This window comes from Poecilia mexicana, unplaced genomic scaffold, assembly GCF_051168715.1.
Source record: "Poecilia mexicana isolate PSO_F unplaced genomic scaffold, ASM5116871v1 scaffold_18, whole genome shotgun sequence".
NCBI lineage: Eukaryota > Metazoa > Chordata > Actinopteri > Cyprinodontiformes > Poeciliidae > Poecilia > Poecilia mexicana.
Genome location: NW_028263387.1, coordinates 4,641,191 through 4,667,562, shown reverse-complemented (window position 1 = coordinate 4,667,562; position 26,372 = coordinate 4,641,191). Strand labels below are relative to the sequence as shown.

Genomic DNA, 26,372 nt, shown 5'->3' with positions numbered 1-26,372 from the left:
AAGGTGTAAATGAGTGTTAGCTGGACAGCTGTCAAGTCAGAAGCCGTTATCACAGTTGTATGGGCAGCAGAATAATACCAAAATAACTAGAAAATTCCTGCAGAAATTTTAAGGGGCTTGCCAAGTGCACCCATCACTTTTAACCCAGTGTTTCAAATTTGCAGAGAAAAATAGATATATGCAGGTCTGACATACTTAACCCACCACTAGCACACAGTAACTGTAGATATTGTGAGATATATTATGATGATATGAGTAACCATTGAAATGCAATGTATAAACCCAAAGTCAGTGAAATTCAATCCGAGACCGACGACTATAAGCTTCGCACATGTGGTTCTCACTCATGGTCCAAAATAAAAAGAAAAACATGAAGAAAGTTGGTAATTGTTAATTTCTAAAAAAAAAAAAAAATTCAATTTTCATACTAAAATTTTTAATTTAGATTCAAAAATTCAGAGAAGTAATAATTTTATGTAAGCAAAACATGAATAGTCACAGGAAATATGTATTCTTCCCACAATGCATTGTGAGATCTGATTCAGCGCTGTGAGACTACTCACTGCCTCTGTCTAGGACCCGTTGCTATGGTAATTAATTATCTGCACCTGGGCTGGCGCTCTCTGTCAGACAGGATGCTGGTTTCTATACTTGTGAGACACCCAGCGTGGTCTCCAGGACCCTGACAAAAAACCATAAGCCCTAGGAAAATTTTGAAAACATTTTACAGGAGCAGGCATGTGTATCTATGTCATGACCAACTTTGAGATCAATAGGCCTCTATTTGTGCCTGTGAGGGGGAGTTAAACAGAGTTTTGGAGTCAGACCTCCACTGTGCTGTGTGTGTGTTTCAGAGAGAAATCTTATTGATTCTGTGAGACACTCAGACTAAACTTTTCTCGTTTTTCTCAATTTATGTTGTCATTTTATCTCAGAATCCCACTAAAAGTAATAGCTCCCTTCTCGGCATCGAGCCACACGATTTGATACCACTTTTGATGGGGTACACGCAGCGGTACGAGCCGCATTAACGGTGATGGAAGAAAAATAAATAATCTATAATAATAAAGAGACATTCTATTAGGTGTAGAACAATAGGTGCCTGCCATGCAATGCATGGAGGCAGTGACTGACCTGCTTCGCAGGTCAGTCACTGCTCTCCCTATGCATTGCTATGGGCAGGCCCCAAATATGACTTAGAAAACTTGGTAACACTTTATTTGAAGGGGTGTGCATAAGACTGACATGACCTGTCATAAAAATGACATAACATCTGTTATGAACATAAAGAAGTCTTTATGAATGTTTATAACAGTTGTCATGAAGTGTAATTTGGTAAATAATGACACTTCCAATGCAAAATTCCTCTAAAAGTTGCATTGAACGACCATTAAAAATGACCATCAAAATCATGCAAAGTTGGCACTTTTAATGGACTTTTAATGCAACTTTTAGAGCAACTTTGCATTAAAGGTGTCATTATTTATGTCATTATTTACTGAATGAGACTTCATGACAACTTCATAAACATTCATAAAGACTTCTTTGTGTTCATGACAGTTGTTGTGGACTAGCGTAAATGCCGGCAGGTGGCATAATGGAGGACCATAATTTGCTAACAGCTGACGTAAACTGGTTGTGAGGGAAATAAAAAACAAAAAAAATAAATTTCAGAACAGTTAAAAAGGCTAATAAATAGATTCATAAGCACAAAAACAAAGGGTATTATATCTAGTTTTATAAATGCATGATATAGTTGTCGTTAGTTAACCTTGGTAGAAACTGCAGCGCTCAGACATGAACAGAGGCGGAGCGCATTAAAACAGCTGGTTCAAGTCAGAGCAGGACGCCAATCTTTAGCGTGTAAAACGGTGTGGGGAGTCAAAGCGATGTGTAATCTGAGTGGAGATTTAACGGTGATAAAGTGTTGACGGAAGCTCTAAACACACCAGCAGCACTTTCCATCCGTCTTTGCAGGTCTTCTTCTTCACCATAGTCTTTTCCCAAACAGCAAGTTGGTACACTACCGCCACCAGCTGGTCAGTCTGTGTAACCTTTAAATCAGCTGATCTTGGTTCGTCTTCATCTACTATCCAGGATTGCCTCGGATTTTGATCCTCCCCGTTACCCAAAATAATGATTGTTTTTTATAGATTTAGTTTACAATGACAAACAAAAATCATGCGTTTGCATAGATCTGAAAATGACATAGCCTTGACATTTACTGTGGCACACATTGTGTTTGTGGTGGTCAAGCATGGTGGGATGGGTTTGAGATCCCTGGTTTTCTCATGGGTAAATCTTACAACTTTATTTGTGCTCTGCCCACAATTTATTTGGTTTGTTACTTTAATTAGTTCATGTCATTTTCATTTAATTGAATGATTTTATATTTATATTTATGGCATTAACTTAGCAAACCGTTACCTGTTCCCACATCAATGTTCCAATGTTTGCTGACACAAGAACAAGAAAATAAATGTTTGACTAAACAAGCAAAATTTACTTATGTATAGATACTGAAAAAAGTTCAAAAGACATTATCATATATGGGACAAAATCCAAGTGAATCAAACTATTTTGAATATAAACAAGAATAAAAAGTATGCCATTTGCTGGTGGGATGATGTAACACCACCAGCAAAAGAAGAGTCTGTGATGTCACTAGTGAGGCAGTCTGTGTGATGTCATAAACTATACATATAGAAAAGAATTCTGCATATTTTTCATTGCTGTATCACTGACTAGTTCAGAAATTAGCAAAGCTTTTTCAAAACGACCGTTCAGGTAATTTAGAAATCGATAGATTGTGGAGAACGTATTGAGGGAAAATGTCTTATCAAAACCCGAGAAGCCACAATGGAATGATGGGACCCCAGGTGAGAAGGGGCATCCATCGAAATGTCCAAGGCGGGTTCCCTCCTGTGCACCCGAATGTTTTGCACGAGGAAATCCAAAGGATGGGCTCTCTTTTAGAAATGGAGAGAGCCCAAAGGTTTGAAGACAATCAAAGACTGGCCCAGCTGGAAGCAGAGCTGGAAGAAACGAAACTCCAGTTAAAAAGGCAGAAAGCTCTTAAAGAAGTGTTTATCAACAAGGGCAAAGAGACAAAGAGGGAACTTGAGAGAATAGAGAAGCTTTGTGATCCAGCAGTTATTAATGCTGCGATCCTCACTTCCAAGGTGCACAACGATATGAAATATAAGAACAAGAAGATGCTCCAACAAGACTTTGTAGAATTAAAGATAGCCCACCTCCACAGCCAAGAAGCATTTACATCAGAAATCCAGGCTGAGAAAGAAAAAAGCAAAACCCTTCAAGAAGAACTGGACAAACTCCAGACTTCCCACGAGGAGCTTTGCTCCAAGTATGAATCCGACGTTGCTCTGGTAAGGCAGGAGGCCGAGATGCAAAAGTTTTATGAAGAGAGGGTTAGTGAGGTACAACTGGTCCTTGAGAATCTAAGAGCTGAAAAGGACGATATGTTTCAAAAGATGTCAGAAGACATCACATTTCTGCAAAGTAGCGAAAAAAGTTTACAGGCAGAATTGCACCAGGTGAAACGTTCATACGAAGAACTCAATGAGAAGTATGAAAGAGATGTTTCTGGTCTTAAAGCCCAAGTGGAAAGACATCAGAAAGAGCTAGAGCATGAAAGAGAAGCCAGTTCAGATAGAGCAAAGAAAGACATCGAGGAAATCAACAAACTGAGAGAAGATCGAGACTTTATCTATGAATCAATGACAAAAGAGTTCACGTTTCTGGAAATCAGTGAACACAATAAGCTGGTGGAGTTGGACCAGGTGAAACGTTCATATGAAGAACTCGATCAGAAGTATAAAAGAGATGTTTCTGGTCTTAAAGCCCAAGTGGAAACACATGAGAAAGAGCTAGAGCGTGAAAGGAAAGCCAATTCAGATAGAGCAAAGAAAGACCTCGAGGAAATCAACAATCTGAGAGAAGATCGAGACTTTATCTATGAATCAATGACAAAAGAGTTCACGTTTCTGCAAAGCAGCGAAAAACGTTTACAGGCAAAATTGGACCAGGTGAAACGTTCATATGAAGAACTCGATCAGAAATATGAAAGAGATGTTTCTGGTCTTAAAGCCCAAGTGGAAACACATGAGAAAGAGCTAGAGCGTGAAAGAAAAGCCAATTCAGATAGAGCAAAGAGAGATGACCTTGAGCAAATCTACAAACTCAGATATGAAGCACTGTCAAAAGAGGTCCAGACCCTGCATCAGAAATTCAAGAAGATCGCAAAAGATTTAAAATGTAATATGGGCCAATATGAAACAAGCCATTCTTCACTTCTACAGAAGGTGGAAAAGCTTCAGATAAAGATAATTCAGGAGACAAAAGAACACTTGAAGAACGTGGTGCTTCTCAAGAATATGAAAGCCATAAATGCCACCCTCCGAGAAAACACGGCAAAAGAGATAGAATTACTGCAAGAGAAGGAAAGGGATGCGCAGACTAAGTTAGAGCAGATAAAAGATTTATACCAGGTGCTGCATTGTAGATATGAGACCGACATTGCTGCACTGAAACAAGAAGTAGAAAAATTTCAGCAAGTAAGTTGTGAGAGAAATATTAATTTGGAAAAAGCAAATGACTATCTAGACCTTGCCAACTTTCTGACAGATAAGGAAGATCTCGAACAAAAAACACCACAAGAGTTCATAGATTTTCAAGAGGAGGAGAAAGAGAGCCAACCTGACCATGTTGAAGTTTTACATCAAGAGGTTTCTTCTGAGGAGGATTTCTTAGAAGAAACCTCATCAATTTGTCCCCTGTATTTGGAAATGACAGACTTCGCTGCAGGATCCATCCAGGAGAATTTGGACAACATGGAGGATGATAAAAGGAAAAAGCCAAAGCTTTCAATTTGGAAAAGAATGCAAAACTCTATGCGTTTCAAGAAATCGAAAAAAGAAAGAAAAGAGTGAACTAAAATCAAGAACATCTAGCTTTAACCATCGTGCCATGCGACACTCCGTTATGAGGAAATTTAGAAAGGCCAGTTTTTTTTCCTCCCATTAAAGAACAAAAAAAAAAGATCCCTTCCTAACCCAATTCAAAAACACACTAAAACTTTAAGATGAATTTGAAATAGAAAAAGAATGGGCAGCACGGAGATGCAGTGGCTAGCACTGCAGCTGCACAGAGAGGATGTGTCATATCTTTGCTGTGTGGAGTTTGCATGTTCTCCCCGTGCCTGCGTGGGTTTTCTCCAGGTGCTCTGGTTTCCCCCACATCCCCTAAAACATGTAGGTTAGGTCAATTGGTCAATGTAAATTGCCCCCTAAAGGAGTTTAAGAAACTGCAAGAATTGCTTTAAAATCACCTAAGAGTCATGTGGCATCAGCACTACATCTGAGACCTCCCATTAAACAACTAAAAAAAAGATCCCTTCCTAACCCAATTCAAAAACACACTAAAACTTTAAGATGAATTTGAAATAGAAAAAAAATTGGCAGCACGGAGATGCAGTGGCTAGCACTGCAGCTGCACAGAGAGGATGTGTCACATCTTTGCTGTGTGTAGTTTGCATGTTCTCCCCGTGCCTGCGTGGGTTTTCTCCAGGTGCTCTGGTTTCCCCCACATCCCCTAAAACATGTAGGTTAGGTCAATTGGTCAATGTAAATTGCCCCCTAAAGGAGTTTAAGAAACTGCAAGAATTGCTTCTTTACACACATGCACACATATAAACATGCACACACATACACATCCCTTCCATAGGCTGCCACCTTATCGTGGTGGAGGGGTTTGAGTGTCCCAGTGATCCTAGGAGCTGTCAGGGGCTTCATGGCTCTGGTTGGGTCACCCAATGCAGACAGGTCCTAGGTGAGGAACCAGACCAAGTGCAGCCCAAAGACCCCTTATGATGAGTACCACCATTGGAAACAGTGTTCCCTCGGCCCTGGTGGGGTCCTGGTGACGCGGGTCACCAGGGCCCCACTCTGGAGCCAGGCCTTGAGGTGGGGCACGCTGGCAAGCGCCTGGTGGCCGGGCTGTAACCCACAGAGCCCAATCAGGCTAAATAATACATATTTAGTTTACAAAATAAATTTAGCATTAAGCTAAATATTTAAGCTAAATATTTATTTAGTTTAATGCTAAATTCATTAAGCTAAATATTTATTTAGCTAAATATTAAGCTAAATATTTATTTAGCTTAATGCTAAATTCATTAAGCTAAATATTTATTTAGCTAAATATTAAGCTAAATATTTATTTAGCTTAATGCTAAATTTATTAAACTAAAGCTAAGCTAATAAATTTAGCATTTAGCATTAAGCTAAATAAATATTTAGCTTAATGCTAAACATTTAGCTTAATTTATTAAGCTAAATATTTATTTAGCTTAATGCTAAATGTATTAAGCTAAATATGTATTTAGCTTAATGCTAAATTAAACTAAATAAATATTAATAAAATAATAATATTTAATTATTAAATTAAATATTTATTTTAATAAATATTTAATTATTAAATAATAATTAAAAATAATTTAATTAAATTATTTATATAAAAGCTAAATAAAATATTTAGCTTTATTAAGCTAAATATTTATTTAGCAATAAGCTAAATATTTATTTATATTTATTGATGGACGTTATAAAAGCTTAATATTTAGTGACTAAACTATATATTTGGCATTGACCTAATAATAAGCCTTGAGCAAGCTGAATACTTAGCTCTGAGCTAAATATTTATTTCAATTTGGAGTATTTACCTCCAAACTAGCTATTTAATTTTAAGCTAAATACTTTGTTGGTAAAGTAAATATTTACCTTGCTAATTGAATATTTAGTTTGAAATGGTGACATTTATAAATCAACGAATAACATGGAGAAACTAGAAAAGTCCTGCAGAAATTTTAAGGGGCTTGCCAAGTGTGCTCATCACTTTTAACCCAGTGTTTCAAATTTGCAGAGAAAAATAGATATATGCAGGTCTGACATACTTAACCCACCACTAGCACACAGTAACTGTATATATTGTGAGATATATTATGATGATATGAGTAACCATTGAAATGCAATGTATAAACCTAAAGTCAGTGAAATTCAATCCGAGACCGACGACTATAAGTTTCGCACATGGTGTTTTCACTCATGGTCCAAAATAAAAAAACATGAAGAAAGTTGGTAATAGTTAATTTCTAAAAACAATTTCAATTTTCATAGTAAAGATTTTAATTTGCACTCAAAAATTCAGACAAGTAATAATTTTATGTAAGCAAAACATGAATAGTCACAGGAAATATGTATTCTTCCCACAATACATTGTGAGATCTGATTCAGCGTTGTGGGAATACTCACTGCCTCTGTCTAGGACCCGTTGCTATGGTAATTAATGATCTGCACCTGGGCTGGCTCTCTCGTCAGATAGTCAGGTTTCTATACTTGTGAGACACCCAGCGTCGGTCTCCAGGGCCCTGACAAAAAACCATAAGCCCTAGGAAAATTTTGAAAACATTTTACAGGAGCAGGCATGTGTATCTATGTCATAACTAACTTTGAGATCAATAGGCCGCTTTTTGTGCCTGTGAGGGGGAGTTAAACAGAGTTTTGGAGTCAGACCTCCACTGTCCTGTGTGTGTGTTTCAGAGAGAAATCTTAGTGATGCTGCGAGTTCCTCAGATTAAAGTTTTTTCGTTTTTTTTAATTTATGTCATCATTTTATCTCAGAATCCCACTAAAAGTAATAGCTCCAATGCCGGGATCGAGCCGCTCGTTTTGATACCACTTTTGTTGGTGGGCACGCAGCGGTACGAGCCGCATTAACGGTAGTGGAAGAATAATAAATAAGCTATAATAAAGAGACATTCTATTGGGTGTAGAACAATAGGTGCCTGCCATGCAATGCATGGAGGCAGTGACTGACCTGCTTTGCAGGTCAGTCACTGCTCTCCCTATGCATTGCTTATGGCAGGCCCCAATTAAAGCTTGTATTTCTTGGTCTTCTGTAATGTTTTAATTTCCTAACAACTTGGATTTGAGGTTTTAAGTAGCCATAATAATTTAAACTAGAAAATTCCGCAGAAATTTTGAGGGGCATGCCAAAGTGTGCCCGTCGCTTTTTAATCAAGCCTTCTGATGCAAAAAATTAGCATTAATGCTAAAGAAAGCTGCAATGTAGTCAATAACCTGTGGTGAGTCAGAAACATGTTGACTAAACTGTACCTTTACCATTCAGTATGTTGAAATTAATGCATAAGCCAAAATGCTAATATTAGCATGAAGACTAATATTCATGTAGGATGTGTGGCATCACTAGCATGTTTTCTGTCATTGATTTACTCCATTCAGTATACTGAACATCGCTAATAAGTAAGAAAATTATCTAATAGCTACCTTTAGGGAAAAGGCTAATGCTAATGCTATTGCACTGCCTTGCTGCGCAAGGCAGTGCACTAGTGGGGGCAGTAAAATGCTAAACTTGTGCTAATGTTAATGAACTGCCTTGCTGCGCAAGGCAGTTCACTATCCTGAGGAAAAAAAATGCGAAAAAAGCTTAATATTATTGCAACGCCTACGGCGTTGCACTAGCATGAGAGGAATATGCAGACTTTTATTTTGAAACTTTCAGTAGGCTTCATTTTAACTACCACACCAATTCAATGTGTAACAGTAGTTTGTTTAAACATTTCACATAAAGCCCAAAGCTGATGTGAAAAATATCAAGGCTTTTATTTTGAAATTTTCATTAAGCTTCATTTTAATTGACCACAGCAATAAAATGTGTAACAGTGGTTGGGTTAATCCAACTATATAATGCCCAAAACAGCAAGTAGTTCTAAATGCCAGTTCAGCCCTAATCTGTGGTATCTGAGAGTTCCGCCATGTTGTAGTTCTGACCTTCAGTCATTGTAGTTCTAAAGAGCAGCTCAACTATCATGTTAGTGAGACACACAGGGAGAGACAGAATTCTAACTGTTTGAAGCAGTTAGTTTTTCTGATCAAAGCGGCTTACTGTTCAGCATCCATAAGAGCAATCCGAAAACTTTTTGAAGCATATAAGAGGGCAATTTCTTGTCTCCGATGGAACCACGATTTAAATCTGTAGTTCTCTCTGCACTAACCTGAGAGAAAAACATAATAAAGGCCTGATAGGAATATTCAGGCTTTTATTTTGAAATTTTCAGTAAGCTTCATTTTAAATGGCCACACTAATCCCATGTCTAACAGTGGTTGGGTTATACCAGTTCATATATAATGCCCAGAACATTCTGCCCTGTCTGTAGTTATAACATTCTGCTCACCTTCTTTCTGTAATAAGTCAGAGTTCCACCATTATGTACTTCTTAACTGCCAGCTCAGCCCTCCTTTGTAATGATTGAGGGTTCCACCATGTTGACCTTCCGACCTTCTGCTCAGGCCTCTGTAGTAAAGTGTTCCATCGTGTTTAGAACTACAAAGATGGTGTTTTTGTAGTCCTAAGGAGCAGTTTGGCTTTTGTCTGTGTTCTGTTGCTATAGTGATCAAGCCTCCCCCTGTGTTTCTCCAGACAGGGGGAGAAACAATTCTATGTGTTTGAGCCAGCCAGTTTCACTCCAAAAAGCTGTCCGAACAACTCCTTTCCATTCGGGAACCGTGATACGTATTCGAAAACCGTTTGAAGCGTATGAGAGGGCTATTTGTCGTCTCATTTAGTACCGCGATTCATATCTGTAGCTCATTCACAGTAATTGCAGTGATGAGAGAAAAATGGTGTGCGCTGAGCTCAGAACTTTTTGCAGAAATGTATGTAAAAAGAGCAATTACATGATGTAAAAATTGTCAAGGCTTTTATTTTGAAAATTTTCAATAAGCTTCATTTGAAATTGCCACACTAATTTCATGTGTAATAGTGATCAGGTTAAATCAGTTATATAATGCTCAAAGCACAAGTTGTTTATAATACCAGCCAACTCCTCCTCTGTAATAATTGAGTGTTCCGCCATGTTGTAGTTCTGACATGCTGCTCAGGCCTCTGTTTTAACTGAGTCTTGGCCATAGATAGAACTACAGTTATGGCAGTTATGGCTGCTGGTTTGTAGTCCAAACCAGCAGATTTGCCTTTCTCTGGATTCTGTTGCTATAGCGATTGGCCCTCAGCCAACTGCTGTGTGTGTGAGACAGAAAGCTGGGGAAGGATTTCAATCTTTGAGACAACCATGAAATGCTAATGTTAATGAACTGCCTTGCTGCGCAAGGCAGTTCACTATCCTGAGAAAAAAAACATAAAAAAAAGATTTTCATTTTTGCATCGCCTACGGCGATGCACTTTTGTCAGTGCAATTTTCAGAGTTTTATTTTGAAACTTTCAGTAAACTTAATTTTCATAACCACACTAATCCAATGTGTAACAGTGGTTTGGTTAATCCACCTGTATAATGCCCAAAACAGGAAGTAGTTCTAACTGCCAGCTCAGCCCTCCTCTGTAATAATTGAGTGTTCCGCCATGTTGTAGTTCTGACCTTCTGCTCTGCCCTCAGTATTAAAGTGTTCCGCCATATTTAGAACTACAGAGTCTTTGTAGTCCAAACCCCAGCAGTTCTCCCTCTCTGCATTCTGTTGCTATAGTGATGAAAGTGCCCTGTGTGTGTCAGACTTATCTATCTTTATGAGACACCCAGTCAGTTTTAATGGAAAAAGCAGTCCGAACGACTGCTTCCCGTTCGGGTTCCGTAAGTCCGATCTAAAAACCGTTTGAAGCATATGAGAGGGCTATTTCTCATCTCATCTATTACCGCGATTCATATCTGTAGCTCAATCACAGTAATTGCAGTGATGAGAGAAAAATGGTGTGCGCTGAGCTCAGAGATTTTTCAGAAATGTATGTAAAACACTGGGGAGGAACGTCAGTTATCCTGTCCCAAAACTTTGCTCTGAAGCACCTGGACAGAAAACCGTAAGCCCTAGGGAAATTTTGAAAACATTTTACCAGAGCAGGCATTCGTATCAATGTCATGACCGACTTTCATACCAATAGAGCAATTTTTGCACCCATGAGAGCAATTTCAAAATTATTTTGGGGTCAAAATTCCACTCTTTTTCTCACTCTAAAAAGCGGCAGTTGGTTTCAGTTACACTCTAAGGTTTCGGCAGTTGGAAATTTCGCTCGTTTTTCGCTTTTTACGTCGCCGTCGTAACTCCGATCCCCAATAAAAGTAATAGCTCCAATGCCGGGATCGAGACACACGTTTTGATACCACTTTTGTGGGTGGGCACGCAGCGGTACGAGCCGCATTAACGGTAATGGAAGAAGTTGTTATAATAACTAGAAAATTCCGCAGAAATTTTAAGGGGCATGCCAAAGTGTGCCCGTCGGTTTTTAATCAAGCGTTCTAATGCAAAAAATTAGCATTAATGCTAAAGAAAGCTTCAATGTAGTCAATAACCTGTGGTGAGTCAGAAACATGTTGACTAAACTGCACCTGTACCATTCAGTATGTTGAAATTAATGCATAAGCCAAAATGCTAATATTAGCGTGAAGACTAATATTCATGTAGGATGTTAGGATGTGCACTGCCTTGCGCAGCAAGGCAGTGCACTAGTGGGGGCAGTAAAATGCTAAACTTGTGCTAATGTTAATGAACTGCCTTGCTGCGCAAGGCAGTTCACTATCCTGAGGAAAAAAAATGCGAAAAAAGCTTAATATTATTGCAACGCCTACGGCGTTGCACTAGCATGAGAGGAATATGCAGACTTTTATTTTGAAACTTTCAGTAGGCTTCATTTTAACCACCACACCAATTCAATGTGTAAAAGTAGTTTGTTTAAACATTTCACATAAAGCCCAAAGCTGATGTGAAAAATATCAAGGCTTTTATTTTGAAATTTTCATTAAGCTTCATTTTAATTGACCACAGCAATAAAATGTGTAACAGTGGTTGGGTTAATCCAACTATATAATGCCCAAAACAGCAAGTAGTTCTAAATGCCAGTTCAGCCCTAATCTGTGGTATCTGAAAGTTCCGCCATGTTGTAGTTCTGACCTTCAGTCATTGTAGTTCTAAAGAGCAGCTCAACTATCATGTTAGTGAGACACACAGGGAGAGAGAATTCTAACTGTTTGAAGCAGTTAGTTTTTCTGATCAAAGCGGCTTACTGTTCAGCATCCATAAGAGCAATCCGAAAACTTTTTGAAGCATATAAGAGGGCAATTTCTTGTCTCCGATGGAAACACGATTTAAATCTGTAGTTGTCTCTGCACTAACCTGAGAGAAAAACATAATAAAGGCCCAAGAGGAATATTCAGGCTTTTATTTTGAAATTTTCAGTAAGCTTCATTTTAAATGGCCACACTAATCCAATATCTAACAGTGGTTGGGTTAAACCAGTTTATATATAATGCCCAGAACATTCTGCCCTGTCTGTAGTTATAACATTCTGCTCACCTTCTTTCTGTAATAAGTCAGAGTTCCACCATTATTTACTTCTTAACTGCCAGCTCAGCCCTCCTTTGTAATGATTGAGGGTTCCACCATGTTGACCTTCCGACCTTCTGCTCAGGCCTCTGTAGTAAAGTGTTCCATCGTGTTTAGAACTACAAAGATGGTGTTTTTGTAGTCCTAAGGAGCAGTTTGGCTTTTGTCTGTGTTCTGTTGCTATAGTGACCAAGCCTCCCCCTGTGTTTCTCCAGACAGGGGGAGAAACAATTCTATCTGTTTGAGCCAGCCAGTTTCACTCCAAAAAGCTGTTCGAACAACTCCTTTCCATTCGGGAACCGTGATACGTATTCGAAAACCGTTTGAAGCGTATGAGAGGGCTATTTGTCGTCTCATTTAGTACCGCGATTCATATCTGTAGCTCATTCACAGTAATTGCAGTGATGAGAGAAAAATGGTGTGCGCTGAGCTCAGAACTTTTTGCAGAAATGTATGTAAAAAGAGCAATTACATGATGTAAAAATTGTCAAGGCTTTTATTTTGAAAAATTTCAATAAGCTTCATTTGAAATTGCCACACTAATTTCATGTGTAATAGTGATCAGGTTAAATCAGTTATATAATGCTCAAAGCACAAGTTGTTTATAATACCAGCCAACTCCTCCTCTGTAATAATTGAGTGTTCCGCCATGTTGTAGTTCTGACATGCTGGTCAGGCCTCTATTTTAACTGAGTCTTGGCCATAGATAGAACTACAGTTATGGCAGTTATGGCTGCTGGTTTGTAGTCCAAACCAGCAGCCTTTCTCTGGATTCTGTTGCAATCTTTAAGACAACCATGAAATGCTAATGTTAATGAACTGCCTTGCTGCGCAAGGCAGTTCACTATCCTGAGAAAAAAAACATAAAAAAAAGATTTTCATTTTTGCATCGCCTACGGCGATGCACTTTTGTCAGTGCAATTTTCAGAGTTTTATTTTGAAACTTTCAGTAAACTTAATTTTCATAACCACACTAATCCAATGTGTAACAGTGGTTTGGTTAATCCACCTGTATAATGCCCAAAACAGGAAGTAGTTCTAACTGCCAGCTCAGGCCTCCTCTGTAATAATTGAGTGTTCCGCCATGTTGTAGTTCTGACCTTCTGCTCTGCCCTCTGCATTAAAGTGTTCCGCCATATTTAGAACTACAGAGTCTTTGTAGTCCAAACCCCAGCAGTTCTCCCTCTCTGCATTCTGTTGCTATAGTGATGAAAGTGCCCTGTGTGTGTCAGACTTATCTATCTTTATGAGACACCCAGTCAGTTTTAATGGAAAAAGCAGTCCGAACGACTGCTTCCCGTTCGGGTTCCGTAAGTCCGATCCAAAAACCGTTTGAAGCATATGAGAGGGCTATTTCTCATCTCATCTATTACCGCGATTCATATCTGTAGCTCAATCACAGTAATTGCAGTGATGAGAGAAAAATGGTGTGCGCTGAGCTCAGAGATTTTTCAGAAATGTATGTAAAACACTGGAGAGGAGCGTCAGTTATCCTGTCCCAAAACTTTGCTCTGAAGCACCTGGACCGAAAACCATAAGCCCTAGGGAAATTTTGAAAACATTTTACCGGAGCAGGCATTCGTATCAATGTCATGACCGACTTTCATACCAATAGAGCAATTTTTGCACCCATGAGAGCGATTTCAAAATTATTTTGGGGTCAAAATTCCACTCTTTTTCTCACTCTAAAAAGCGGCAGTTGGTTTCAGTTACACTCTAAGGTTTCGGCAGTTGGAAATTTCGCTCGTTTTTCGCTTTTTACGTCGCCGTCGTAACTCCGATCCCCAATAAAAGTAATAGCTCCAATGCCGGGATCGAGACACACGTTTTGATACCACTTTTGTGGGTGGGCACGCAGCGGTACGAGCCGCATTAACGGTAATGGAAGAAGTTGTTATAATAATAATAATATCCAGGCGTTCTATTGGGTGTAGAACAATAGGTGCCTGCCATGCAATGCATGGAGGCAGTGACTGACCTGCTTCGCAGGTCAGTCACTGCTCTCCTTATGCATTGCTAATGGCATGCCCCAACTAGAAAATTCCGCAGAAATTTTGAGGGGCATGCCAAAGTGTGCCCGTCGCTTTTTAATCAAGCCTTCTGATGCAAAAAATTAGCATTAATGCTAAAGAAAGCTGCAATGTAGTCAATAACCTGTGGTGAGTCAGAAACATGTTGACTAAACTGTACCTGTACCATTCAGTATGTTGAAATTAATGCATAAGCCAAAATGCTAATATTAGCATGAAGACTAATATTCATGTAGGATGTGTGGCATCACTAGCATGTTTTCTGTCATTGATTTACTCCATTCAGTATACTGAACATCGCTAATAAGTAAGAAAATTATCTAATAGCTACCTTTAGGGAAAAGGCTAATGCTAATGCTAATGCACTGCCTTGCTGCGCAAGGCAGTGCACTAGTGGGGGCAGTAAAATGCTAAACTTGTGCTAATGTTAATGAACTGCCTTGCTGCGCAAGGCAGTTCACTATCCTGAGGAAAAAAAATGCGAAAAAAGCTTAATATTATTGCAACGCCTACGGCGTTGCACTAGCATGAGAGGAATATGCAGACTTTTATTTTGAAACTTTCAGTAGGCTTCATTTTAACCACCACACCAATTCAATGTGTAAAAGTAGTTTGTTTAAACATTTCACATAAAGCCCAAAGCTGATGTGAAAAATATCAAGGCTTTTATTTTGAAATTTTCATTAAGCTTCATTTTAATTGACCACAGCAATAAAATGTGTAACAGTGGTTGGGTTAATCCAACTATATAATGCCCAAAACAGCAAGTAGTTCTAAATGCCAGTTCAGCCCTAATCTGTGGTATCTGAAAGTTCCGCCATGTTGTAGTTCTGACCTTCAGTCATTGTAGTTCTAAAGAGCAGCTCAACTATCATGTTAGTGAGACACACAGGGAGAGAGAATTCTAACTGTTTGAAGCAGTTAGTTTTTCTGATCAAAGCGGCTTACTGTTCAGCATCCATAAGAGCAATCCGAAAACTTTTTGAAGCATATAAGAGGGCAATTTCTTGTCTCCGATGGAAACACGATTTAAATCTGTAGTTGTCTCTGCACTAACCTGAGAGAAAAACATAATAAAGGCCCAAGAGGAATATTCAGGCTTTTATTTTGAAATTTTCAGTAAGCTTCATTTTAAATGGCCACACTAATCCAATATCTAACAGTGGTTGGGTTAAACCAGTTTATATATAATGCCCAGAACATTCTGCCCTGTCTGTAGTTATAACATTCTGCTCACCTTCTTTCTGTAATAAGTCAGAGTTCCACCATTATGTACTTCTTAACTGCCAGCTCAGCCCTCCTTTGTAATGATTGAGGGTTCCACCATGTTGACCTTCCGACCTTCTGCTCAGGCCTCTGTAGTAAAGTGTTCCATCGTGTTTAGAACTACAAAGATGGTGTTTTTGTAGTCCTAAGGAGCAGTTTGGCTTTTGTCTGTGTTCTGTTGCTATAGTGATCAAGCCTCCCCCTGTGTTTCTCCAGACAGGGGGAGAAACAATTCTATCTGTTTGAGCCAGCCAGTTTCACTCCAAAAAGCTGTTCGAACAACTCCTTTCCATTCGGGAACCGTGATACGTATTCGAAAACCGTTTGAAGCGTATGAGAGGGCTATTTGTCGTCTCATTTAGTACCGCGATTCATATCTGTAGCTCATTCACAGTAATTGCAGTGATGAGAGAAAAATGGTGTGCGCTGAGCTCAGAACTTTTTGCAGAAATGTATGTAAAAAGAGCAATTACATGATGTAAAAATTGTCAAGGCTTTTATTTTGAAAAATTTCAATAAGCTTCATTTGAAATTGCCACACTAATTTCATGTGTAATAGTGATCAGGTTAAATCAGTTATAAAATGCTCAAAGCACAAGTTGTTTATAATACCAGCCAACTCCTCCTCTGTAATAATTGAGTGTTCCGCCATGTTGTAGTTCTGACATGCTGGTCAGGCCTCTATTTTAACTGAGTCTTGGCCATAGATAGAACTACAGTTATGGCAGTTATGGCTGCTGGTTTGTAGTCCAAACCAGCAGCCTTTCTCTGGATTCTGTTGCTCTAGCGATTGGCCCTCAGCCAACTGCTGTGTGTGTGAGACAGAAAGCTGGGGAAGGATTTCAATCTTTAAGACAACCATGAAATGCTAATGTTAATGAACTGCCTTGCTGCGCAAGGCAGTTCACTATCCTGAGAAAAAAAACATAAAAAAAAGATTTTCATTTTTGCATCGCCTACGGCGATGCACTTTTGTCAGTGCAATTTTCAGAGTTTTATTTTGAAACTTTCAGTAAACTTAATTTTCATAACCACACTAATCCAATGTGTAACAGTGGTTTGGTTAATCCACCTGTATAATGCCCAAAACAGGAAGTAGTTCTAACTGCCAGCTCAGGCCTCCTCTGTAATAATTGAGTGTTCCGCCATGTTGTAGTTCTGACCTTCTGCTCTGCCCTCTGCATTAAAGTGTTCCGCCATATTTAGAACTACAGAGTCTTTGTAGTCCAACCAGCAGTTCTCCCTCTCTGCATTCTGTTGCTATAGTGATGAAAGTGCCCTGTGTGTGTCAGACTTATCTATCTTTATGAGACACCCAGTCAGTTTTAATGGAAAAAGCAGTCCGAACGACTGCTTCCCGTTCGGGTTCCGTAAGTCCGATCCAAAAACCGTTTGAAGCATATGAGAGGGCTATTTCTCATCTCATCTATTACCGCGATTCATATCTGTAGCTCAATCACAGTAATTGCAGTGATGAGAGAAAAATGGTGTGCGCTGAGCTCAGAGATTTTTCAGAAATGTATGTAAAACACTGGAGAGGAGCGTCAGTTATCCTGTCCCAAAACTTTGCTCTGAAGCACCTGGACCGAAAACCATAAGCCCTAGGGAAATTTTGAAAACATTTTACCGGAGCAGGCATTCGTATCAATGTCATGACCGACTTTCATACCAATAGAGCAATTTTTGCACCCATGAGAGCGATTTCAAAATTATTTTGGGGTCAAAATTCCACTCTTTTTCTCACTCTAAAAAGCGGCAGTTGGTTTCAGTTACACTCTAAGGTTTCGGCAGTTGGAAATTTCGCTCGTTTTTCGCTTTTTACGTCGCCGTCGTAACTCCGATCCCCAATAAAAGTAATAGCTCCAATGCCGGGATCGAGACACACGTTTTGATACCACTTTTGTGGGTGGGCACGCAGCGGTACGAGCCGCATTAACGGTAATGGAAGAAGTTGTTATAATAATAATAATATCCAGGCGTTCTATTGGGTGTAGAACAATAGGTGCCTGCCATGCAATGCATGGAGGCAGTGACTGACCTGCTTCGCAGGTCAGTCACTGCTCTCCTTATGCATTGCTAATGGCATGCCCCAATAATAATATCCAGGCGTTCTATTGGGTGTAGAACAATAGGTGCCTGCCATGCAATGCATGGAGGCAGTGACTGACCTGCTTCGCAGGTCAGTCACTGCTCTCCTTATGCATTGCTAATGGCATGCCCCAATGAACACAAATGTCCAAAAGGTCTTGCACACGTTTTAGAAATGTGATAAAAAATGTTAAGCAATTCTCAGACTTTAGAAGAAATTTAGTTTATGAAAAAGATGGAAAGACCTACAAGAAGATCAATGACAAATGGTCAGAATGGCCTTTATACAAAACAGGGTCAAAGAACTCAGGACAATCTTGACTGAGTAAAAGAAAGTAGAATCATGAACTTTTTGCTTGGGTTGCAGCTCCCAATGGCGGCCATTTGTTTTAAATGTAAGTTTGTTCTAAATAATTTAAATAAAAAAAGCTTAAAATACAGTTAAAATCAATATTTACAAACAGTATATGTAAACATGATTTAGCTTTATTTATTATTACTTTAAATAAGTCTAAATAAATTCTCAGGTCCTCTGGTTCTGGTCTGCTCTGATTCTCAAGAACCAGAACCAAACATGGAGAAGCAGCATTCAGCTTCGATGCACCACAAATCTGGAACAAACGTCCAGAAAACTGAAAAACTGCTGAAACACTTTAAGTCCAGACTATAAACTCACCTGTTTAGAGCTGCCTTTGAATCAAAATCAATGAAATGTTGACCACCATATTTGGTGAGTATTGATGATGTAATGTTTGTTAATGGTTTCCTCAACTGTTGACTGCAAGGTCTTTCATGTCTTTGCATTTTTGTATTTTCATGATGTGAAGCACTTTGAACCGCCTCGTCGCTGAAATGTGCAAAATAAATAAACTTGATTGATTAAAGCTACCTTCCACTTACAGGTAAGAAATGGATTATACATTTGAAAGATTCATTTTCAAAAGTAATCCCAGAAGGTCTCAGAGATCACGTCCCGATCAAATCAAGACACACAGCTGCACATTCTAAAACCCACACAAAAAGAGAACAGTGGACGTCCAAATGGTTCCAAAGGACAGGTCATTCAGTAACTAAGCAGCTCTCTTTCTCTGTTCTGCTCTTCATCCCAAACTCTCCACAGCCATCCGCACCACTTGAGTCATCATTAGCGTAGCGCTAATCAACCATCGGCCATTAAATTCCATTCATTCCCTCATGGGGGAGCACTGGTGACAGGAGGGTTGAGCAAGTGATGGAAATTGGCCTTAATAATGAGGACACAGCTTTTGCTTCCCCCAATGTTCCAGAGAGCAGTAGAAGGCACGACACAATGAAAAGCCCCACAAAAAAAAAATACCACTGACCTTTGAGAAACGGGGAGGGGGGGCTTGCCAATGAGAAAATGGCGGCTCACGCTCCTAAGCTTCTAATCTGGAGGAGCGTATATATGCACTACAAGCCCCTCTTGAAGTTTCTAAACCAGTTTATAGCACTCATTTTCAAGGGAGAATGTGACACAATGATAAATGTCTGACTAAATATTGCTAAAGTCAAAGTAATAAATCAGGTCCAACTAATAAATCACCTAATGTGGGTCAATAAACTATCTCTCCCTGAAGGGACTTCTGGTGTTGAAGCCTCCATCTGGATAAACACTGGATATGTGTTAGGGACAGTGAAGAGGAAAAATAAGAAACAATAAAGATAAAAAAAAAAGAAATGCAAGCATGTTTTACTGTAAACGCATCTAATGTCCGCACAAAAATGCTAGATATTTCCGTTGTACTCCTGTTTTGCAATAATTTTTATACTTATGGGTTGTTGTTTTTTGCAGAAACAAAACTTTTTGGCTTATGGTTTTAACAGAAAATCAACTCCTATTGTTTAATAGAAGACAATTTAAAAAAAAGTAGTTTATAAATGTCAAATGGGGAAAAAAATAGGATGTGTCGTTGCTGTAGATCTCAATTTAAAAAAAAAGTGTAAATGATGCTGCAGACATCTTCATCAATCAGAAGGATTTATCACAATATAAATAATACATAGCAAACTACCCGAATGCAATATTTCATGGTGTGTTTTATTTCAAGTGGCATGTATTAAACCTCTGCATGCCCATTATGGATTTGGCCAAACGAGTGTGTTCTCCCTCCACCCAGTGAACACTCTTGTTTCAGACCATAATGATTGTGGGAGTGATGCTCACATTGTGACGGCAAGAGGGAAAGAAACCATCACTATCAATGAAACTCAACAATTACAGTCCCTTCTCTAAACTGTCCGCACTTGCAAAAAGTTCTGGAATCACCAACGAGTGAACAATTAACAGAATTTCAGGCAGCAGCCAGCATCCTACTGACTTCCTGTTTGGTTTTGGGAAAAGGCTCGAGTGCAGCTACGGCTCTAAATATAGCAAATGATTTGAACTTTTTATATCATTCTCATGTTATTGGAAGCAAGAAGATTTATCTGACAATTGTTCCTCAAAACCTTCCGTCCTGCTCTATGGTAAATAAACCATCTCATGGAAGTTGAGTAGTTGGAGACATTTTTGATGAAAAGAAACACGCCCATAAAATTCTCACCAGTCATTTTGCATACAGAGGGGGAGAAAAGTTTGATTTTCAACACACAGCTGCAGCAAATTCGGCACGGAGAACTCTCGCCTTAGGGTGTACCGCCTGGATCAGTCCTTGGTCCTTTACTTTTTAGCATTTCTATTACGTGTCCAGGTTTTGTTCTAATGTTTTCCTGTTCTCAGGTGCTGCCTCCACAACTCTCTGAGGATAAGTGAGTATACACCATAGATGGATGGAGGAATTTTAATTAGCAATCTTTAATATCTACACTTATGACACACTCATCTTGTTCTGAAACTTAAATTCAAAGTCGTCTGAGCTTTCAGTAAGCACCCCTTTTCAAGGCACTGAATGGGCACTTCAATATACACTGCTCAAAAAAATAAAGGGAACACTCAAATAACACATCCTAGATCTGAATGAATGAAATATTCTCATTGACTACTTTGTTCTGTACAAAGTTGAATGTGCTGACAACAAAATCACACAAAAATCATCAATGGAAATCAAATTTATTAACCAATGGAGGCCTGGATTTGGAGCCACACACAAAATTAAAGTGAAATGTTCCCTTTATTTTTTTGAGCAGTATATTTATTTAGGCTTCAAACAAGATGGTGCTATCTAAGTGGTAGCAATTTGTTAAAAGATTAAACTTATAATTTGGATTTTTATTCAGATTTAAAAACTTTCGAGATTACAGTGATGTTCTCACAAGCATGCCCCCTCTCCAATCATTAGTCAGGGATTATCTGTTGACCAGTATCCCATTAGTCAGAAATCTTAAAGCTGTAACTTGTCATTGTGTGCTGTGTTTCCAGGTTGGATAGTCTTCCCTGTCAACTTGTCATTTCTTACAGGTATATTTTAATATACAGCACAAGTCTATTTTGGGTATGCTCCCTCCTTGTCACCTGTCTGCAGTAGATCTGGATTTTACCAAAGCATTTTCAGCTCCCAGGACTTTTTTTTTATCATCATCGTGACCAAAAGTTCAGACAGAACCAGCTGCAGTTTTTCAAATCAACAGCAAAATGAAGGAGTTGATCTCATTGAAAAGTATTTAATGGGATTTGAAAGACTTTTAATGAGCCAGTAAACTTTTATGATGTCATTTTTGTATGAAACTTTGTCAGTCTGAACACCATCCCAAAAAGATATTAAAAGGTTAAAGGGGCAGAATTGTGCGTTTTCCAGGGTACATAGGGCCAATTTACAGCACAATAAAATAGATATGTTAACTTCAGCTGTAAAAAAAATGCTTTATAAATCTAATATGATTTTTACTTTGTAATTTAACACCTTGAAATTGGGCCTCTGTTTCTTTAACCCTTGTGTTTACAAACTGGGTCCAACCAATCCCACACCCATATCACTTGTATCAGTTGCCTCAGTCCTTGCACGCACAAGGGTTAAAAACTCATGTTCTTTCTGAAACTCCGCCTTCAGGAAGTCATCACAACATGGCTCCTCTATTAACACTTCAGCAACATTTTTACCAGCGTTGGACTAAGAACTGGCTCCTGTAAAGAGCTCAGCTGTGAAATCAAGTGTTTGCTAATTTTTGCAAATTTTTTCTGAAGTCTGAAGGAGCCAAGTGGACAAAGCTGTTCTGTGAGGCGGAAGCTCGATAGCTTAGAAACTGCAGCTCAGAGGAGGAGCTTTGTCCTCAAAGGCGGGGCTACGTCCACCCAGGCGTTTTGCACAACTGAATGGCTGCCATGGAGATTAAAGGGTTTCTCAAACATGCGTAACAAAATCAAAGCAACACTCCAGGTTTGTTTTTGATCAGGGATTAGCATTATGGCATGGTGTCAAGCTTAAAAATGTCTATTTTACATACTTATAGCTTTGCATTATTCTAATTCCTCTTGCCACTAAAAAGAAAAATATTTCCACTTATTCTCAGTGAAAGCGGCAGCCATTTTGTGCTTGACTTTTCCCCCACTAAACCTACGTGCAGAATGAAGAGGGAGAGTGCCAGGACAGCGTTTTGGACGCCGCAGATGTGTGGGCCAGCACATGACAGATGAGCGTGTCATCCGCGGCCCAGAGCCACGGCGGACCCCTGGCCGGCTCATCCGCTCTCCGAGGGGGACAGGGGTCACTTTCACTACAAAGACCCCTGCATTGCCTCTTCTTTATGTCCTTTTGTGTTCCGAGACAGGAGGCAAAAAGCCATCTCTATCTGATATATATTTTTTTTAACAAAGACAGGAGCTCAGGGGATAAAAGGAAGAGTGCAACAGGGTGACAGGGAAATATGTGACTAAGCGATCAAATGAGACAGAACGGAGAGGCTGTGAAACCTCCTGGCAACGACGGAGAGCAACGGCCAGTGGGAGAAACAAACAAGATGTGAATGAAGGAGCAGTAAGCAAAGGGAGATGCTTTTGGGGTGCGAGTATGTGTGTGTGTGTGAGGGAGGAGAGGGGGGTGAAAGGAGACTCAAAAAGATTCAACACAGCAAATGGTGGACAGAATGAAAGCTCAGAATAAAGAGCTTCAATTTGTAAGTCCTGACCATTTCTTTTCCCCCTCACTTTGGGTGTTATTATGCTTTCATGCTGTGGAAATTTCCCCTGATGGGTCCACAATTTCATCATAACGCGTAGCATATGCACACCGAGCCAAGCCCCTGTTCTCACTGTGACAATAAATCATTCCATTCTGACTGTTTTATGCACGGCGAAGCATCGACTATGACGACACTTCATTTCATGCCAATTGTTCTCTGGCTTTTTCTCACACACCCCCTCACCCCCTTCTCACCCACCTCCCCTCCATGCTTTCTCCTCCTCCATGCAGCCCCTTCATTCACTTTTCATTTGACAAAGGCACAATGCTGCATGCATCAGATTAATAAGGCTTCCACAGACGAGAAGCTAGCGGTTGGCGGAAACGACGGGGGGAATCAATGCCACTTCTCAGTGCAATGCTGGTAAAAACATTGTTAAAGGGTTAATAGAGGAGCCATGTTGTGATGACATCCTGAAGGCGGAGTTTCAGAAAGAGCAGGAGCTTCTTAAAGAGACAGAGGCTCAATGTCAAAGTATTAAAACACAAGGTAAAATGTATTTTAAGTCATATGTAATATTAGTAAGTAGCATTTTTTACAACAACTGAAGTTAACATAGTTGATTGTGCTATAAAATGGCGCTGTGTGCCTGGAAAACACAAAACACTGCTCCATATTTCACACAAAAGATGTTTTAAAGATGGCCTCTGAAGTAGCATCAGAACAAAGAAGGCCAAATATCTACAAATATCTGCTCTAATTTTCAGTATATTATTTGTGAACATATTTAAAAAGGAGGCTGTAGCAACGTAGTCTTGCTTCAAGTGTTTATGTATGTAGTCTGCTCTGGGTACTCCAGTTCCTTTCCACAGTCCAAAAGCAGGACTGTTAGCTTAATTGGTCTCTAAGTTGTCCTTATATGTAAGTGTGTGTGTATGTGCTTGGTTGTTGTCCTGTGTGTCTCTGTGTTGCCTTGTTGATGGATTGGCAGCCCTCTACCCCGCTTCTTGCCCAATGATAGGAGATAGTCGATAGCAGTTGGAAAAAAAGATGGATAATTTTTCTTTTACTCCACAGTGATGCACTACTTGTGTTCATCTACTGCAAAAAGAAAATTCCAATAAAACACATTCAGGTTTGACCTTGCCACGTGATAAACTGAAGAACTTTCAGAGCTCTGGATACGTCTGCAAGGCGACGTACATGTAAGGCAGGCCAGCAGGTTTAAAAACAAATCCACTTCTAGTCTTTTAACCTGAAATGTCAAAGCAGCCGGATTGTGCAGCGAATTGAGGGAGGAAAAAAAAAGAAAAAAAAAAGAGAAAACAACCCTCATCCGGCGCTCTCTTTCATGAAGGAATTGTTCCTGACAAATGGCAGCCAGAGTTTGCCCGCCAGACAGCTCACCATTTCAACATCTGTCGCGCCGAATGCGCCTTGCAAACACTCAACAAAATGGCATATGCGCTTCCAGCTACCAAAAGAAAGGCTCAGCAGAAGATGGAAGGCGGAACCGGTATCCAAGGCACAGCTTTCTCCGTCTCTTGCTAAATCCCACCTATCTCCTTTCATTTTTTTTTTTTTCCCCCTCGGCCGTTAAATCGTCTGCTCTTGTGGGTCTGACGCGTTTCTCGGCGCCGTGGAGACGTATCGAACAGCAGATGTTGATGTGCTTCGCGATTGGAGTCGGCCTGTAAATCCTCTCCGAAAGCTAGACAGACAACGCTCCATTAGCCGTAGTGACTGCCGGGGCTCCGATCCGCCGTTCAAGTCGGGTCGACTTCTCTTCGCTCGAAGCACTTCATTTGGTTTGATACAGGAGTCACAGAGGTGATGCACCTGATGGCCACACCCGACTTAACGGCAATCCTGCCAGGATCCACACAGCCATCGCTCCTCATTACGGAGCAGATAGAGATGTTGGTATAAAACTGACTCCAAGACACAAGATATTTATGTTTTTTCATCAGTCAAGACTGATACGAAATAATTTCTGCTGTCATGGAAATATATAATTATGTGAAGGAGATGAGAGAAAACTTTTATAACGGATGTTTTACAATATTTCTTAGCCAGGAAATTGGTTCATAAACTTTCTCCCTTACGTCTTGCTGCGCTAACTTCATATGTATCACTCAGACATGAAAGTGATATTGATTTTCCCATCTGAGTCTCAGCAAAAAAAAAAAACAAAACAAAAAAAAAAAAGAACAAATATAAAACTGTCAAAATATCCCCTTACTTATGTCTGTGATGACTTGGCTCAGGCAGTTGCTCTGCTCTGAGGTTTGGTGCTGAGGTGTGTGACTGAATGGAAACGGTTCTCTCGGTACACCAGGTGCTTCTCAACACCCCGGATGGCTCCAGACTGAAACGATGTGTGTAGTGAAAAACCACCTCGGCTGAGGAAATTGTAAACTTTATTACAGAACTAGAAATAAGATGTTTGGATTTTGGATCGATAACCCATGATTATGTAAAATGAACAAACAAAAAAATATTTATTACACCAGCAAAATCTCATACTAAATTTTTTTTTAATGAATTTGTAAATTGTTGAGTAAAAAAAAGTAATGTGAAGCATTTTAACTGCCTTCTTGCTGAAATGTGCTACTCAAACTTGACTTGATGGGGGAAAAACATTTACCTTTAACAAGGTCACCAGTGGTACAAAAGATACAGCTTAAGTCTCCATATAGAAAAAGAAAATCCACATTTTTCTGTTCTATTCACAGTTCAGTTGCAGTTAATTCAGAGATTTTTTTAATAGAGCATATCTAAAATATTTGGAAGAAAATGCAGCTTGGAAAGCTGAAGTACCAAGGAGCAATGCTACGATATTGGTAGATGTTAGCTTGTGTAGCAGTGCTAAGATGCGAGTATTAATGCACATGATGGCATATTTGCTGTTTGAGCTATTAAACCAGGCAGTTCTAAGCATTTTTTAGAACAGTTCCAAGTATTCACGGATTTTGTTTGCCATTTGCTATTGGCTGTGGTCCCTAAACCCTGGGAACACTTAGCTTTCCAGATGCTAAAGCTAAAAGCTAGCGAGGGTATACTATTTTATCTCTCTTTAGGGAAAAAATTACCTATTTGCAGATTTTTTCAGAAGCCATATCTAAAATATTTTAGAAACAGCAGCTTATGAAGCTGAAATATCATGTTGCTTTACATGCTAATGGCTAGCATTTTCAATCAGTCAATGTTTTTTATTTTCCTTGGCACTGATTGGATCTAAAAAGCAGAAATAAGGAAGACAATGGATGTTAGCTTCTGCAGTAGTTTTAAGACAGCTTCCACTGTGTGTATTCATGCATATTAACGTATATTTGGTGTTTGAACGGTTAAAATAGGCAACTTTAACTGCAGATTCCAGTTATCAGTAGGTTGCAGTGGTTCTTAACCCCAGCAAATACCAGGTATCCGTTGTAGCGCTTGTGATTGAGATTTACTGAGACAAAGATGGCACTCTTTGCTGCATATG

The 26,372-nt window shown here is 39.4% G+C and overlaps 1 protein-coding gene across 1 annotated transcript; it reads left to right on the top strand.

Annotated features, from left to right (window-relative positions):
* Positions 1-2,831: 2,831 nt before the first annotated feature.
* LOC148153876 (uncharacterized) lies at positions 2,832-5,242 on the top strand. Its single transcript, XM_088015877.1, has one exon. It carries the CDS (start codon positions 2,832-2,834, stop codon positions 4,950-4,952), a length of 2,121 nt encoding a protein of 706 aa, XP_087872003.1. The 3' UTR covers positions 4,953-5,242.
* Positions 5,243-26,372: the final 21,130 nt, after the last annotated feature.

Coding starts and splice junctions, on each gene's coding strand:
- LOC148153876 (XM_088015877.1), top strand. CDS start 2,832: ATGTCTTATCAAAACCCGAGAAGCCACAATGGAATGATGGGACCCCAG.